Here is a 17,546-nt window from a genome sequence, read left to right as displayed (position 1 = left end):
ACAGGAGTCCCATCAACGGGACAGTTGTACTACATGCAGTGCGTTATGTCAAAATCGCAGGTTTTAGAGAAACAACAAATGTCGGTACATATCTTATATCGGCTGAAAGCTTAAATTCTTGTTAAAGAGCTCTAGGGGCGCTATTTCATTTTTGGATAAAAAACGTTCCCGTTTTAAGCGCGATATTTTGTCACGAAAAGATGCTCGACTATGCACACATACTTGACAGTTTTGGAAAGAAAACACTCTGAAGTTTCAGAATCTGCAAAGATTTTGTCTGTAAGTGCCCCAGAACTCATTCTACAGGCGAAACCAAGATGATGCATCACCCAGGAATTAGCAGAATTTCTGAAGCTCTGTTTTCCATTCTCTCCTTATATGGCTGTGATTGCGCAACGAATGAGCCTACACTTTCTGTCGTTCGCCCAAGGTCTTAGCAGCATTGTGACGTATTTGTAGGCATATCATTGGAAGATTGACCATAAGAGACTACATTTTCCAAGTGTCCGCCTGGTGTCCTGCGTCGAATTCGGTGCGCAATTGCCAGCTGCTTCCACTTTACCATTTGATTCAGGGGAGAAAGCATGTGTCCAAGAACGATGTATCAATGAAGAGATATGTGAAAAACACCTTGATGATTGATTCTAAACAACGTTTGCCATGTTTTCAGTCGATATTATGGAGTTAATTTGGAAAAAAGTTTGCGTTTTGAGGACTGAATTTATGGATTTTTTTTGGTAGCCAAATGTGATGTATAAAACGGAGCTATTTCTAATACACAAGGAATCTTTTTGGAAAAACTGAGCATCTGCTATCTAACTGAGAGTATCCTCATTGAAAACATCAGAAGTTCTTCAAAGGTAAATGATTTTATTTGAAGGCTTTTATGTTTTTGTTAATGTTGCGTGCTGGATGCTAACGCTAATGCTAACGCTAAATGCTAACGCGAAATGCTAACTCTAGCTAGCTACTTTTACACAAATTATTGTTTTCCTATGGTTGAGAAGCATATTTTGAAAATCTGAGATGACAGTGTTGTTTACAAAAGGCTAAGCTTGAGAGATGGCATATTTATTTCATTTCATTTGCGATTTTCATAAATAGTTAACGTTGTGTTATGCTAATGAGCTTGCTGATAGATTTACACAATCCTGGATACAGGGGTTTTTTCATAGCTAAACGTGACGCAGAAAACGGAGCGATTTGTCCTAAACAAATAATCTTTCAGGAAAAACTGAACATTTGCTATCTGAGAGTCTCCTCATTGAAAACATCTGAAGTTCTTCAAAGGTAAATGATTTTTTTGAATGCTTTTCTGTTTTTTTGTGTAAATGTTGCCAGCTGAATGCTAATGCTAAATGCTACGTTAGCCATCAATACTGTTACACAAATGCTTGTTTTGCAATGGTTGAGAAGCATATTTTGAAAATCTGAGATGACAGTGTTGTTAACAAAAGGCTAAGCTTGAGAGCTAGCATATTTATTTCATTTCATTTGCGATTTTCATGAATAGTTAACGTTGCGTTATGGTAATGAGCTTGAGTCTGTATTCACGAACCCGGATCCGGGATGGGGAGATCAGAAAGGTTAATATAACTGCACTGTCCAATTTACAGTAGCTAGTACTGTGAAAAAATGCCATGCTATTGTTTGAGGAGAGCTCCTAACAACAAAAGTTTTCACCACAATGTTTGATAAATTCACCTCTGTGAAATGTGTACTTAGATTCTAAAATTTTGCTCTGATTTATCATCCGAAGGGGTGCCAGAGATAAGTGTCGTTTTGTTAGATAAAATCCCTTTTCATATCCTAAAGAGGTCCATATAGCATGCACAATCGATTTTGTATTTCCACTCGTTCAGTTTGCAAAGAAAGGAATCTTTGAAAATCTCACCCTAAACGTTGTTTCAACGAGTCAAGTCACGTTCATATCTATTCCTCAGAGATCCTAGAAGGTAACAAGACTTTAATATTTTATTAGGGATGTAGTATATCCTATAGGACACCATATTTGGTCAGAGGGCGATGCCTTCATGGCATGCCGATCACTTGAACGACTATCTTTGTCAAATAAGCACCAATCAGGGTCAAACAAAGCTAGCTAGACGGCCAATGAGCTGGGCTTTACGGAGAGTATCCGGAAACCATGTATATGTCGTAAAATGTAGCAACTAACCTTGTACGACAGCATGCCTTTTCATTTTGGACAAAAATAAGAATATTCAGAGTTATGAAGTTATGAAAACTGGTTGTTTTGCAAATGTTGAACTTATAATATGGCTACTAATACTTGTATACAGATTTGATGATATTCTTGCAGAAAAATGGAATATGAACTAAAATGTCTCCTTCACGATTTGCCCAAATGTACCTTGGGGACTCCACACTAAAAGTCTCGAGTCATACTTCAAGTTAACTGAAACTTTGCACATAAACTGCTGCCATCTTGTGGACACTATCGGAATTACAACCAGAGTGATGGCAATAACTGTGACCTTTCCCTTGCATTTCAAAGATGGTAGTAAAAAAACACTGGTTGTTTTTTTCTTTGTATTTTTTTCTACCAGATCTATTGTGTTATATTCTCCTACATTCAATTCACATTTCCACAAACTTCAAAGTGTTTCCTTTCAAATTGTACCAAGAATATGCATATCTTTGCTTCAGGGCCTGTGCTATAGGCAGTTAGATTTGGGTATGTCATTTAGGTGAAAATTGGAAAAAAGGGGGCTATCCCTAAGGAAATCACAAATATTATGAACACATTAGAAAGAGTGGATATTTGGAGACTAAAAAAACTAAAAAACTTATGAGATATACATGGAGGAGACTAAATTACGCTGGTCGTCTTGACTACTATGTCTCTTTCTCTCTTGCATCAAAGGTTAAAAACATTAATAGGAGACAGAATGCAATTGGATCATCATCTAATTGGCCTTCACATAATTTCCACATGGACAGGGATGTTTAATCTAAGTTTACTGGAGGACAATTTATTTTTAACTAAGAATTGAATTGAACTGAATTTTTTCCAGTTCAATATAGGTTCAGAAAATCCCCTTATTGTTTTGGATACCTTTAAAATGTACCTTCAGAGGTCATTCAATTCAATATTCATCAATAATAAAAAAGCAGTTGCTGGCTAAAGAAACAAGACTAACAAGGGAAATCCACGAACTAATCGTACAGGTAGATAGCAATAAAAACGATACTACAGAGATACAAAATAAGTTAGAGGAAAACAAAAAGAAATGGAGGAACTTATTCAAGAACGATCTAATGTAATCTATTACAAAAATAAAGCAAACTGGAAGGAATATGGAGAAAAATGCACCCAAATTCTTCCTGAATCTCCAACACAAATAATTTGCATAAACTCGTTACTGAAGACAGTCATTTATGATTCTCCAAGGCAGTGATGGCTGCCGTGGGGCTGGGGTCAGGGTGTATAGGTCAGGGGTCATGGCAGTGAAAGCTCCTGCTGCTAAGTCACTAACCCTCCTTTCTTCTCATCTCCTCCCCTATTCCTTTTCCAACCAGCATTGCAGAGCTGGCTACAATTTGAATTTCACCCCCCTAAAAAGATAGAACAAATATTACGGCTGAACTCAAATGTGCTGGTTGATAAAACACTGGTATTTACGGGAAAGATTTTTGAAAAGTGTATTTTGTTTTTAAATTATATTGTAAATTGGAATGGTAGAGTTATGTCTTTCATGGAGTTATCAAAATTATATGGGAAGGTATGCTCAATCCAAGATCACAACTAATTGTACCCCCAAACTGGAGGCGGCGGGTGGAGGTAGGGAACTGGTATTTCTGCCCAATATAAAGGATCAAAACTGGCAGAGGAATAAAAATAGCATATATAGGAATGTATGCCAGTGTCATTTGAGGATCAGGATATTGACAACTGTGCCATACAGATTGCAAAATAGTTGGGAAGAGATTTTTGATGTACCGATTCCATGGTACAGGGTGTACGAGTTGATATCTAAAATTTACGTAAGATTCAAGACTTCATGCTTTTCATCTAAAATGATTATATAGAATTCTTGCCACCAACAAAACTTTGAATATTTGGGGCATACAATCATCGAAGCTCTTCAGATTTGGTTGGGAGGATACAGAATCAATAGACCATTCATTTTGGTATTGCCCTCAGGTAGCCTGTTTTTGGTCTCAGATTCAGGAATGTCTGAAAATGCATAACATAGATCTAAAATTGACCCTAGAAATAGTACCGTTACATGTTGACCAGACCTGACACATCGCGTGCATCGCAAAATAAATGTAGAAATCCATGTTATTCAATTATTGCACCCACACTGCTCGCGAGCGTCTGTGTTGCCAACGGCTAAAATAGAATTCCTTTCTATTTCTGACGCAGATCACGCTGAAAGTCCTGCCTGTCCCATCTCCTCATTAGTTTATAGAAGCAGGTACCCACGTGCCATCTCCTCTTTGGTTATACCCACGTGGGTGATTGAAAGACTAAATGTTTTGCCGGTTGTCGTGGTAAAAGTGTAGATGCCAATCACCATATAAGTTCAAATATGAAAAAGCCTGGAGGGAGGAGAGACGACTAGAAACTATTCGGTTGGCCGTTTTATGTGTGGATTAATTGTCGGAGTAGAAGACCTTGTGCATTTAAGGTAAAATAACAACTCAATGTTTATATCCCAGGACAAATTAGCTAGCAAGTGCAAGTTAACTAGATAAATTGCCATACATGTTTAATGCTTTTCGACCTGTCCCCAAATTAATGTAATTGGTTCAGAATTTGTTTTGATATTTTAACCTGCGTGTCGTGATCGCATTTGGTGTAGTGGGACAAAATACATTTATGCACCATGGCGCACGCATGCAGCCGGTCTGGGTTCCGTGTTAGGAGATCTGGAGAGACCAGGTCAGTCAATTACTAATATACTAATTCTTGTTGTAAAAGTACTTATCTTCAACTCGCAATCTGTGGATTCTATTCGATTAGACAGATTGAAATTCTGTTCAAATTCACAGCATATTTGAAAGATATGGTGCATAGAAATGTAAAGAGGGTGGTCAGCAGAGATGGGTGGGAGGGGCTGAGGGAAGGGATGTGGGATTGGAGACAAGTGGGAGTGGAGTTGAGGGTAACAGAATAATAGAATAGCAGTCAAAATATAAGTTTTAAAAGATTACGTCAAAATAAAACAAAAAGTATGTTTGAATGACACTGAGGGGCAGTGTTGTTTAAGTTAATTCCGTTTTGCCTGAGGCTGATGCTGTGCAGGTGTTTGTACACATGCAATATACACACACCCTCCTTCAAATGCAAACACACACGTAAATAGTGCCATATAGTGGGGCAAAAAGGTATTTAGTCAGCCACCAATTGTGCAAGTTCTCCCACTTAAAAATATGAGAGGCCTGTAATTTTCATTATAGGTACACTTCAACTATGACAGACAAAATCAGAAAAAAAAATCACATTGTAGGATTCTTTATGAATTTATTTGCAAATTATGGTGGAAAATAAGTATTTGGTCACCTACAAACAAGCAAGATTTCTGGCTCTCACAGACCTGTAACAACTTCTTTAAGAGGCTCCTCTGTCCTCCACTCGTTACCTGTATTAATGGCATCTGTTTGAACTTGTTATCAGTATAAAAGACACCTGTCCACAACCTCAAACAGTCACACTCCAAACTCCACTATGGTCAAGAGCAAAGAGCTGTCAAAGGACACCAGAAACAAAATTGTAGACCTGCACCAGGCTGGGAAGACTGATTCTGCAATAGGTAAGCAGCTTGGTTTGAAGAAATCAACTGTGGGAGCAATTATTAGGAAATGGAAGACATACAAGACCACTGATAATCTCCCTCGATCTGGTGCGCCACGCAAGATCTCACCCCGTGGGGTCAAAATTATCACAAGTACGGTGAGCAAAAATCCCAGAACCACACAGTTGGGACCTAGTGAATGACCTGCAGAGAGCTGGGACCAAAGAAACAAAGCATACCATCAGTAACACACTACGCCGCCAGGGACTTAAATCCTGCAGTGCCAGACGTGTCCCCCTGCTTAAGCCAGTACATGTCCAGGCCCGTCTGAAGTTTGCTAGAGAGCATTTGGATGATCCAGAAGAAGATTGGGAGAATGTCATATGGTCAGATGAAACCAAAATATAACTTTTGGCATTTTGAGTGGAAACCTCCTTCCATCAGCAAGGGCATTGAAGATGAAACGTGGCTGGGTCTTTCAGCATGACAATGATCCCAAACACACCGCCAGGGCAACGAAGGAGTGGCTTCGTATGAAGCATTTCAAGGTCCTGGAGTGGCCTAGCCAGTCTCCAGATCTCAACCCCATAGAAAATCTTTGGAGGGTGTTGAAAGTCCGTGTTGCCCAGCAACAGCCCCAAAACATCACTGCTCTAGAGGAGATATGCATGGAGGAATGGGCCAAAATACCAGCAACAGTGTGTGAAAGCCTTGTGAAGACTTGACCTCTGTCATTGCCAACAAAGGGTATATAACAGTATTGAGATAAGTATTTGGTCAATAACAAAAGTTTATTTTCCACCATAATTTGCAAATAAATTCATTAAAAATCCTACAATGTGACTTTCTGGATTTTTCTAATTTTGTCTGTCATAGTTGAAGTGTACCTATGATGAAAATTACAGGCCTCTCTCTTCTTTTTAAGTGGGAGAACTTGCACAATTGGTGGCTGACTAAATACTTTTTTGCCCTACTGTACATGCACTCATACATATTCAGTTGGCCTTGCTGTTATGATTTTGGTTGTCCTTGATTTGATGTCTTGTTGTTTCCTTTGTCTTTTTAAACATCTTTTGTTCATTTTGTTGGTTGTTGGTGCATTGGGGGGTGGGGGGTCTTGGGAATGGAATTATTGTATTTATTTGTTTATTTTTCTCAGTGGGGGGCAAATGTGAGGGCGGGTCTTGGATGGTTGAGGGGCAGATCTTGTGGAACTGAAGGGGGGGGGGGGGGGGGTCTTGGAGGGCTGTTGGGAGACCTGTTGACGTGCCCATGAGCAGGGTTTTGACCCTGGTTGCTTCGGTGTGTCGCTCTGGATGGGAGGCTGTTAGATGACTAATGTGATGTAGTTGTTGAGTTGCTTCACTCAAGGAAATTGTATGTTTAAAATATTCAATAAAACAACAGACAGGAATCAAAACACAGTTGTGTGTCTAACCTAGTGAGATGCCGCTGGAGAGCGTTGAGCTCTCAGCTTGTCCTCTTGCAGGGGTGTGGCTCTCCATGACGCTGTCGTCCAATAGATGACGAGAACCAGCGTTGGGGAACGTAGCGCTCTTAAACTCCACTGTATTCATCTTATGGATAAAACTACAGAGAAACAAAATAACTATTAAAAACATGATAATGAACCAATGCAGTAAAATTGGCAAACCCTCTAAAAAAAGCTCATAGGGGTGATTATGGCATACAATTCAGACGATGATGGGGTAATGGATATTATAGTGAGCTAAAGTGAGTCTGCAGTGTTGAGGTGACTTACTTGTAGCCCAGGCTGTGACACTTTCTGTGTCCGTAGGGGAGGAGGTTCCTAGGGGAGGGGGGCGTGGGAGGGATTTTGGTTCCGTCTGCAATGTGGCCCTTATGGCCACAGAGAGGAGACGTAGAAGCGTCAGGACCTACGAGGTCCTCTCTAGAGGCAGTAGAGCGAGGGGTGCTGGTGGCTGGCTCAATCTTCAACGACAACCTGAACACATGCCACACACCTGAAGCAGACACTAAACACACCTGAAGCAGACACTAAACACACCTGATCATGACCTCCAATAAATGTCACCTTATCAAACTCCATTAATGTAACAGAGCCACTACTCACTTGTAGTTGTCATCCTCCACAAACTTCTGTAGCTCCTCAATGTACCTGACTGAGTTGAGATACTTCTGGACATGAGGCAACACTGGTATATCTACAGAGACAGAGAAATTAGTCTTAGGGTTTGGAGCAGGGAGTGGTGTGTGTGTGTGTGTGTGTGTGTGTGTGTGTGTGTGCACATGTACCATAGGTGCAGGAGCGTTGCAGGTCAGATATTATCCTCAGGATGTTGTTCATGAGGTTGGATCTCTGTTCATTCTCCAGGATGCTGCCAGTAGAGGGATACGCTGAGTCTATATATGTCAGGTCAGACAGATACATCCCTACAGAGAGTGAGAGAGGGGGAAACAGCCTGACTTGTAGACAGTCATGGGTAAACACTATTAAACACAAGAGATGCTAGGTTAAGTAGAATCCTGGAACACTAACACGTACTAGAGTAACAAATGCAATGGCGAAGGTGCATAAAGATGGAGGAATCAGATATGACATCATCGTTTAAGAACTCTGTGGGTAGTGCTAAACAAAGGCATGCAACATGGTTCAATGTGCCAGTAAAACAGCACAATCTAGTTGTTTTTTCAAATTGCCGCCATCTTGGAGCTAGAATTGAGATCGTGTGTAGTGAGCTAACGCCTTTACAAAAAAAGTGTAACGAGAGCCATGTACAATATGGCAAACTTAGCAAACAAGGCATTTGTGGTAAGTACACGGGGGCTGACATCTTTATGTACCTTCGCCATTGTCATGGGAACTAACATCACTTCAACATTTACTTTCTTACAAAAACACACACAAACATGAACGTAAATAGAAACTGCTGACTCAGAGACAAACTCTTGCCCTGCAGACCAACCAATCTTTCCTTCTCTCCCTGCCTCTCCATTTCTCAGACCTCTGTTGTTCCAGCCAACTGAAGACACGGCCCATCTGACCGAGGTATGATTTAAAACAACACCAGGGAGCAGAGGTCATTCCAGACCACATACTGACTAAGCCCTACTCCTTAGTCAACACACACACATTCTGATCACTCACACACACACTCACAATTTAGTGGCAATTTAGTCATTCATATATACACAAACATCAGTGTTGATCGATGGTCTTAACTATACTGTATACAGTGCCTTCACAAAGTATTCACATACCTCGGTTTTCTCCACAGTTGTATAAAATGGATTTAATTCAATTTTTTTGTCAAGGATCTACACAAAACATTCTAAAAGTGGAAGAAAAATCATTTTAAAAATAACATTTTATCTTGATTACCTTGTCAATACATGTTAGAATCACCTTTAGCAGCAATTACAGCTATGAGTCTTTCTGGGTAAGTCTACGAGCTTTGCACAGCTGGATTGTACAATATTTGCACATTATTCTTTTTTAAACTCTTCAAGCTCTGTCAAGTTGGTTGTGGATCATGGCTATACAGTCATGTGTAAGCCTTGCTATAGATTTTCATGCCGGTTTAAGTCAATACTGTATGTCATCTTGGTAAGCAACTCAAGTGGGTTATTGTCCTCAACAGGTTATTGTCCTGTTGAAAGGTGCATGTCTCCCAGTGTGTTGGATATCAGACTAAACCAGGTTTTCCTTTAAGATTTTGGCTGTGCTTAGCTCTATTCTGTTTATTTTTATCCTAAAGACTTCCTAGTCCTTGCCAATAACAAGCATACCCATAACATGATGCAGCCACCACCATGCTTGAAAATATGAATAGTGGTACTCAGTGATGTGTTGTGTTGGATTTGCCCCAAACATAATGCTTTGTATTCAGGACAAAGTTAATTTCATTGCCACAGCTTTACTTTAGTGCCTTATTGCAAACAGGATGCATATATATATATATATTTTTGGTACAGGCTTCCTTCTTTTCACTGTCATTTAGGTTCGTACTGTGGAGTAACTACAATGTTGTTGATCCATCCTCAGTTTCTCCAATCACAGCCATTCAACTCCAGAACTGTTTTAAAGTCAACATTGGCCTCATGGTGAAATACCTGAGCGGGTTCCTTCTTCTCTGGCAACTGAGTTAGGAAGGATGCGGATGCAAGTATCTTTGCAGTGACTGGGTGTATTGATACACCATCCAAAGTGTAATTATTAACTTCACCATGCGTATTTTCTTTCCATCTAAAAATAGGTGCCTTCATTGCGAGGCATTAGGAAAACCTCCCTGGTCTGTGATTGAATATGTATTGCCAGCAGAATTACCACCCTGCATCCCACTGCTGGCTTGCTTCTGAAGCTAAGCAGGGTTGGTCCTGGTTAGGAGACCAGATGTGGTGTTGGAGGGCCAGTAGGAGGCACTCTTTCCTCTGGTCTAAAAAATATTCAATGCCCCAGGGCAGTGATTGGGGACACTGCTCTGTGTAGGGTGCCGTCTTTTGGATGGGACGGATGTCCTGATACTCTGAGGTCATTAAAGATCCCATGGCACTTATTGTAGGGGTGTTAACTCCGGTGTCCTGGCTAAATTCCCAATCTGGCCACCTAATCATTCCCAGCTTACAATTGGCTCATTCATCCCCCTCTTCTCCCCTGGTTGTTGCTGTAAATGAGAATGTGTTCAGTCAACTTACCTGGTAAAATAAATAAATGTGTTTGAAATGTGTAGGGTACAGAGATGAGGTAGTCATTCAAAAATCATGTTAAACACTTATTGCACACAGAGTACATGCCATTTAGGATTTCCATAACAAAGGGGCTGAATACTTACTGACTAGTAAACATTTCTAAAAACATAATTCCACTTGGACGTTATGGTGTGAATACTTTCTGTAGGCACTGTGTAATGACATGCTCTTCACTCCTCTTCTTAGCCCAGCCAACTCCCTCTCTTTCTTGATGTCTCCATCTCCCTGACAGTACTACAGCTCTAAGCTTCTCAGTCTCTCATTACATAAATATTATCATTAGGAGACAAAGGCAGTAGCTGGTTTCCATCTCTGGAAATTGAGATTAATTTACAGCACCATTTAACTGCCTGTCGCTTTCTCCCATCACGCTGTATTCCTACATCCCCCCTCTCCATATATCTGTCATTCTATTCTCCTCTCTACTGCTTTCTATCGCCCTTCTATTTATCTCCCGCACAGCACCACTGAACATAGAGCCGTCATACCATCAAACTCTGATTAGAAGCAGAGAGAGCAGGGGAGGAAAGGAGGGAGATAGGGAAGGAGAGAGAGCGGGAGAGACAACGAAGGCTTAACCGCCATTACTGGTAATTTCATAGTGTGTCAGACGAATGACTACAGTTAGTCATGCAAGAGTGACGTGTGTGGACTCAAATCTAGGACAAGAGTAGGAAGCCGTTACTAAGTCCCAGGGGGAAAAAGGTCTCTCTTCTCCTCTGATCCCCCTCTTCTCATTCCAGTGTTCAATCTGGAAATGTGTGGTGCATGAATAGAACTCCCCATCTGGTGGGTTTAATTATCAACTAGTCTAACACTTTGCATCTCTCTACTTTGTAGAGAGATGCAAAGGAGGCTCCAGGTGTATGGAGAGACCCTCTTCCTCACCTCCCCTATCCCTCCCCCCTCCCTCTTTCTGACATCTCATATGGCTGAGGGAGGGAGGAGGGGGGGGAAACGGGAGGGATAGGGGAGGTGAGGAAGAGGGTCTCTCCATACACCTGGAGCCTCCTTCGCATCTCTCTACAAAGTAGTGTGACCAACAAACACCCACTCGTACTCAGCTGTCTGTATTACATAGTGTCTAAAGGAAGCTGCTGTAAACCCCGAGACAACGACATCAGAGTTACTGTGGCACAGCATGAACCCCATCACTACAGGCTGGGTTAGGAAGTGATGGACGGTGTCTGAATCACACAGAGGGGTATAAGCACAGAGGAGTAAGCCAGACAGAGGCTGGTGAGTTTGGAGTACTAGTGGGATGTGGGTTACTGGGAAGACCTGGACCTGTGTGTGTGTCTGCCCCAAACAAAGAAAGTCAAACTGATTTCTTGAACTCTGAAGTTTCTCCAACTACCTACATCTTTCCTTTAAAAAAAAAAAAACTTTTAGGGGGAGCTTCTTCTGATATCCCCCTCTCTTTTTCTCAGACCAGTGACAGAGGTGGGCTGGGGCATACCAAAAGAGACGGAGAAAAGGAGGTGGAAAAACAGCCTCCCTCCTCCGAACCCTTCTCTCTCCCTCCCTTCCCTCTCCAGCCAATCATTTGTGAAAACCTTGAGGAACCAGAGCTCAGTAAGTAGAAGTAACCGGTAGTTTAGTCAAGGACAGAGAGCTCCAGGTCTAAACCCTAACGCCAGCCTCACTGAGCCCACCGTGAGGGGACTTTGCTGGGCAGCAGGCTTCCAACAGCAAGCTTCTGGATTCTGAAGCTCCTGAAATCTAACCACATGACAGAGGTTAGCACCTGTGTAAGATGGGAGAAGTGTAGATGAGCAGAGCCTGAGGAGGGGACTGAACTGGAGCACCGAGTCTCACTGAGGATTGCTTATCGACACACCTACATCTGCTGAAGGATACGGTCTTACAAACACACACTGAGGTAAAGCAGCTGCATGTCTCAAAGTCTGCCCCCCCCCCTCTCTTTCTCACTCCGTGCATTGTGTTGTGTAGCTATGTGAGCAGCTGGGAGAGCTCTGCTCTGCAGGAGAGGTTAGAACGTTCTGTTAGCAGTTCTTTTCTGGGTGCAGAAGAATCTGGGGAGTTTAGCAACGCTGTTTCTCCAGGGGACTGGTATCTAGATCGGTCTAGCTTTACCTTGAGGCTTATGTACAGCGAGACTCTGTACAGTGAGTGAGAAGGACTCCTCAAACAGAGAGCCTGAGACAGACGGGCTGTATGTGGATGTCAAGGGAAGTAGCTACACACAGGAGCTCAGCAACAGGTAACCTGCTACACTGTAAATGTCCATTCACTGCTACTGGGCCTTTATTGGGATATAGAAACTTTACCTTTCAAGTATCCTGAGTGGTACAGTGGTCTAAGGCACTGCATCACAGTGCTAGAGGCATTACTACAGACCAGGGTTCGATTCCAGGCTGTATCACAACAGGCAATCGGGAGTCCCATAGGGCGTTGTCTGGGTTTTTAAATAAAAATTAGTTCTTAACTGACTAGCCTAGATCAATAAAAAGCATATAGGGAGCAGCAATGAGTCAGTGGACATTTACTGTATTTCACTGGAGTAACTTCCTTCTCTCGGTTGAGCTGTAGTTTTTCCATAATTCTATTGTGTGAGTAAGTGAGAAGGTCAGATGGCGAGATCAGAGATGTGGTGTGTGTGTGTGGACCCTTGTTCCTGTTAAGCTTTGGTTTCCTAATATCCTCTCTGCCTGAGAATGAGAAATGGTTGTTAAATTAACCAGGATAGATTAGGGTTAAATAAATAAGTCAACATAATGAGGTGGTGATACACTCTACAGTGTGTGGCTGAATGTTACTCTCACACGCACGCATTTTGTGACAATCGATAGCGAACGGGGTTGTTTCTGAATGAATAGAAGGTTCCATTCATGGTGTCGTTTGAAGAAAAACACTGATAATACAATATAATTCTACTCTGACCACATCATCCTACAACGCAAACCTCCATCCAGACATCAGATAGAACCCACTTTAAACCTCACACTGACACTCGGGCTTGGAACGTTTATAATATCGGTCTGCTAGCGTTGATATCGCCACTCACAATTAGGTTCAACTGTCTTCACTTATACATGCTCTGATGTCAAGTGAGATCCATGGAAAACTCTCCGCTCACTCTGGATACACATCTGTTAATGCTGTATGACTGGGGACAGGGACGTAAGAGCACAGCAACACAGTTCACATAAGACTGCCTATGTGAACTGGCCTAACAGCTAAAGCAGATCTTAAAAACAAAATGAGGGCAGGCCTAGAAGTTCTGAAAACGTTTTGTGAGGCGGAGGGTTTTTCAACGATCGATAAATCAGAGTAAATCACAGCACTAACTCATCTGACTGACACACAGAGACAGCGGGAGAGATAGAGATACGGGAGAGAGGGGGATGGGGGGGTGTAGAGAAGTGCTTGGCTCCCAGTTCACCTGGAACACGTGTTGAGGGACTTAAACTGGGTCAGCACTCTGGCTACAACAACCCTAACCCATACTTATCAACAATTTTAGGTTGTGGCTTGTGAAGGTCCTGTAGTTAAACTACAGACAGACAGCTAGTGGAGCTGGCTGGCCATAACAGCAGGCATGGGGCCAACCAAAACTATACCTCACAGTGGGGTGCTCCCTGTGCTGCACACCACAGGGGCCACACACGGCCCCAACGAGACCCCTACTGTCTTCCAAACATCACTCTTCCCTACCTCAGTAACAGATACACACAAGCTCATGATTCCCAGCACAAACGAGACTTGACATCCAAGTGTTGGAGACGATTCAAACTTAGACTTTTGAGGAATAGGTGTATTCATATGTGAATCTGAACAACTTAAAACACACTGCGGTCAGCCCACAAACACAACAGGTATTCAAGTTTGCGGCTCTTGCTCTGACCACAAGCGGTTTACCCAGCCACAACACACACTCGTATAACTGAACTTGTGGGGACACACAATTCAGTCCCATTCAAAATCCTATTTTCCCTAACCTTATCCCTAGGCCCTAACCATAAAGGAGCTAAAAAAAAATAGCATTTGAACTTGTGGGGACTAACAAAATGTCCCCAGTTGGTAAATGTTTGTTTACTATTCTTATGGGGACTTCTGGTCCCCACAAGTATAGGTACACACACAGCTTTGTCCTCTGAGCCTGTAATCCATCACTGAAGCTTCCATCCATGAAGCAACATGAAATCTTAAAATCTGTTAATCCCCCCCTGGAAACATTCTTTTGGGGGGACAACCAGCACTTTGATGTGGCCATTTTCAAGTTCCTAGAATGTTTAGAATTCCATATAGTAAGGCATTTGAAAATTCAATAGCAATAGCCAAATCAGAACTACAGTAGGACATTATGCAAATAGGCCATTTGCCACACAGGCCTGCCATCATTCACTTTTAACTGGACTGTGTTTACAGGCAGTTTGGCCTGCCATCATTCACTTTTAACTGGACTGTGTTTACAGGCAGTTTGGCCTGCCATCATTCACTTTTAACTGGACTGTGTTTACAGGCAGTTTGGCCTGCCATCATTCACTTTTAACTGAACTGTGTTTACAGGCAGTAGCAACAGCGCGACTTTAGAGCATTAGAACACATTCGCCAAAAGCCACAAAATACACCTGCATAGACTTCTGTAAATACCTCGGGTGTCCTCCTACATTTAGAAACTTTACAGTCCTATTGGTCAAACAACCATGTAAAAGGTAAGCTCTCTCTCCCTCAGTTGCTTATGCACATCAACAAGATCAACAACTAACACTAGCCAGACCAGAGCGAGATGAGCTAAAATCTAACAAGGGAACCATACATAAACCCTCCCACACTTTTTCAGCTAGTTGTCCGTCAAAATTGCACTGATAAATGGAAGGGAATAGTAGCCGCTCGTCCTTCTGCAGCTTGCCTTCCAAAGCATGCTTGTCTCAACCTACGTTTTGACAACTGAATGGGAACTTGCAAACCTGCCAATTTGATCGATGCCAAATACTGTGGATAACAGTTGTTCAAGTTCAGCATTAGCAAGCAAAGTGATTCACATTTCTTGCTTGCTAACCAAAATGACAACTGAATCTCTAGCTGTAGCCACCTACAAAGCCGCAAGGGGAAAAAGTTGGTCACTCACCCACTTCTCCAATGACATCCCCCCAGCAGCTAGCTAGCTATTGGGAGGATGTCTAGCAAGCATTAGTTGATCTTGCTGATGTGCATAAGCAACTGAGGGCAAGATAACCTACCTTTTCATGGCTGTTTGATCAATAGGACTGTAGCTAGCTAACTAACGTTAGCTATTTAGCTATCTAAAAACGTGGAGTCAATCAGCAGACGGGCCATATTGAAAAAAACTAAGAGTTTGCGTGCCAGACATAGCCAATTCGTTTTTACAAAAAAAAACATGCAAGTAAGACCCAAACTGGCTATTGTTTTATTAGAAAAAAGATCCCTTTATAATGTCCTCTACTGTATATAGCATTAACATATTAAAACAAAAAAGAGAAATAAAATGTGTCCATGCTTGCTGCGATGCTAACCAAACAGGATTTATTGCAAATAACAAAAACCTAGCTATAGGTTGTAGTAACATTTAAACTTATTTTACATTTTTTTTGCGCTGCATGGCTCACCGGTGTGGTTGAATGCAGCATCGCTGTATGGTGCACTCAAAACGTATTGTAGTTGAGTAGCCAGACTAAGCTACTGCTCAAATGTTGCTGTGATAGGACTACATTTTCTCCTTTGCATGGTGTTTTGTTACAGGTTTTGTTTTTTGGTTATTCGTCAAGCTTTAAAAACCGAAGCCAGACTTCAACATTTTGGTAGCCTTGCAAGACTGTGGCATGTTTCTGTACACTTTCCCTCCCCTGCAGGCAGCAAACGGGACACGAAAGCAGCGCAATTGAAGTTTAATTCACCGATGCTAGTGCATCAGGTTGTAATTTCATTAAGTAGAAGACTCAACTGTTGAGTCATTTATGCCGGCACGCCCGGTGTTCGACATGTGCGCTAGCCTATTAGCTCCGTTATGACTGATTTGTGGTCATTGCTCTTTCTAGTTTGATTGTATTGACATTCCCAGCTTTAGTTACAGGTGTCCGTTTTTGTTTCAAAATATTGAGTCACTGGAACAGTGTGCAGGCAGCAAACAATGTACCATGCCAGCTGTGATTTACAGCCTGATAGTCATATTTTTTGACTACCAAGAAATGTATTGATGAATTATATTAATCATGCACTGAACTGCATCCATCTATTCGGCCAAAAATACTTTACTGTACGTCAAGGCATTTTCGGTCAAATATAACTTAATTTTAAACAATATAATTATAAACTGGGAATTTTATATTTTTGACTGATATGATGATTGTTTCATATCTGCAGCTCCACTTTAAAACACTATTAACTACAATAAAACACTCCATAACTATCAGTTACCTGCACCAGTGGAAAGAACATATGCTTGAGGAGAGGAAGGTGATATACTGTAGCAGACGAAAAGAGCTCATTCAAAGATCTGTTAAAATGTTAAGGGAGAATCAAACAGGGGAGATGAGTGTGTGGAGTCAAAACTACTCTGGTAGGAAAGGAGAGAGAAGGAGCAAAGGAGTTAGAGAAAAGACAGTGGGAGACAGACGCAAGACACAGGCACACACAAACCAAGAGTCAGAGGACACTGTGTGTGTGTGGGATGGAGAGAGTAAGGGAAGCCTTGTAGACACAAACATGTCTCACTGTGTGTGAGACTTCCTTGGGCTTATGACACACAAAGAGTGATTGATTTTGGGGTGGGGTGGGGTGAAGGCAGAGTGGGGCCACACCCTACTATGCTGAGACTCCCACATTTGAAACTGAAACTCAACTAGGGTTCCAGTCCTCACACACACACCAATTCCTCCTTTGGCCGCCTTTCCTTCCAGTTCTCTGCTGCCAATGACTGGAACGAACTGCAAAAATCACTGAAGCTGGAGACCCATATCTCCCTCACTAGCTTTAAGCACCAGCTGTCAGAGCAGCTCACAGATCACTGCACATAGCCCATCTGTAAACAGCCCATCCAACTACCTCATCCCCATACTGCATGTATTT

The 17,546-nt window shown here is 42.0% G+C and overlaps 2 protein-coding genes across 5 annotated transcripts in view; one reads left to right on the top strand and one right to left on the bottom strand.

Moving 5' to 3' along the window:
* Positions 1–17,546, bottom strand: part of ralgps2 (Ral GEF with PH domain and SH3 binding motif 2) — a 134,526-nt gene that overhangs the window by 13,703 nt on the left and 103,277 nt on the right. For all 3 annotated transcript variants that reach the window (XM_021604204.2, XM_021604203.2, XM_021604205.2), the window contains exons 9-12: positions 8,040–8,177; positions 7,858–7,948; positions 7,525–7,728; positions 7,201–7,352 (exon numbers count right to left, since the gene is read on the bottom strand). In XM_021604204.2, the coding sequence (XP_021459879.1) occupies positions 7,201–7,352; positions 7,525–7,728; positions 7,858–7,948; positions 8,040–8,177 (585 nt within the window). The remainder of the gene's footprint in view (positions 1–7,200; positions 7,353–7,524; positions 7,729–7,857; positions 7,949–8,039; positions 8,178–17,546) is intronic.
* angptl1a (angiopoietin-like 1a) overlaps positions 12,012–17,546 on the top strand; it is a 40,292-nt gene continuing 34,757 nt past the window's right edge. Inside the window, exon 1 of one of the 2 annotated variants that reach the window (XM_021604206.2) lies at positions 12,012–12,375. The gene's annotated coding sequence lies outside the window, so the exon portion shown is untranslated. Of the gene's footprint in view, positions 12,376–12,447; positions 12,718–17,546 lie in introns of those variants that run through there. The other variant, XM_021604207.2, reaches the window with a different exon arrangement.

Source organism: Oncorhynchus mykiss, chromosome 5 (genome assembly GCF_013265735.2).
Source record: "Oncorhynchus mykiss isolate Arlee chromosome 5, USDA_OmykA_1.1, whole genome shotgun sequence".
NCBI classification, from domain to species: Eukaryota; Metazoa; Chordata; class Actinopteri; order Salmoniformes; family Salmonidae; genus Oncorhynchus; species Oncorhynchus mykiss.
Note: the sequence above shows the minus strand (reverse complement) of the source record. Positions and strands in the feature narration are given on the sequence as shown.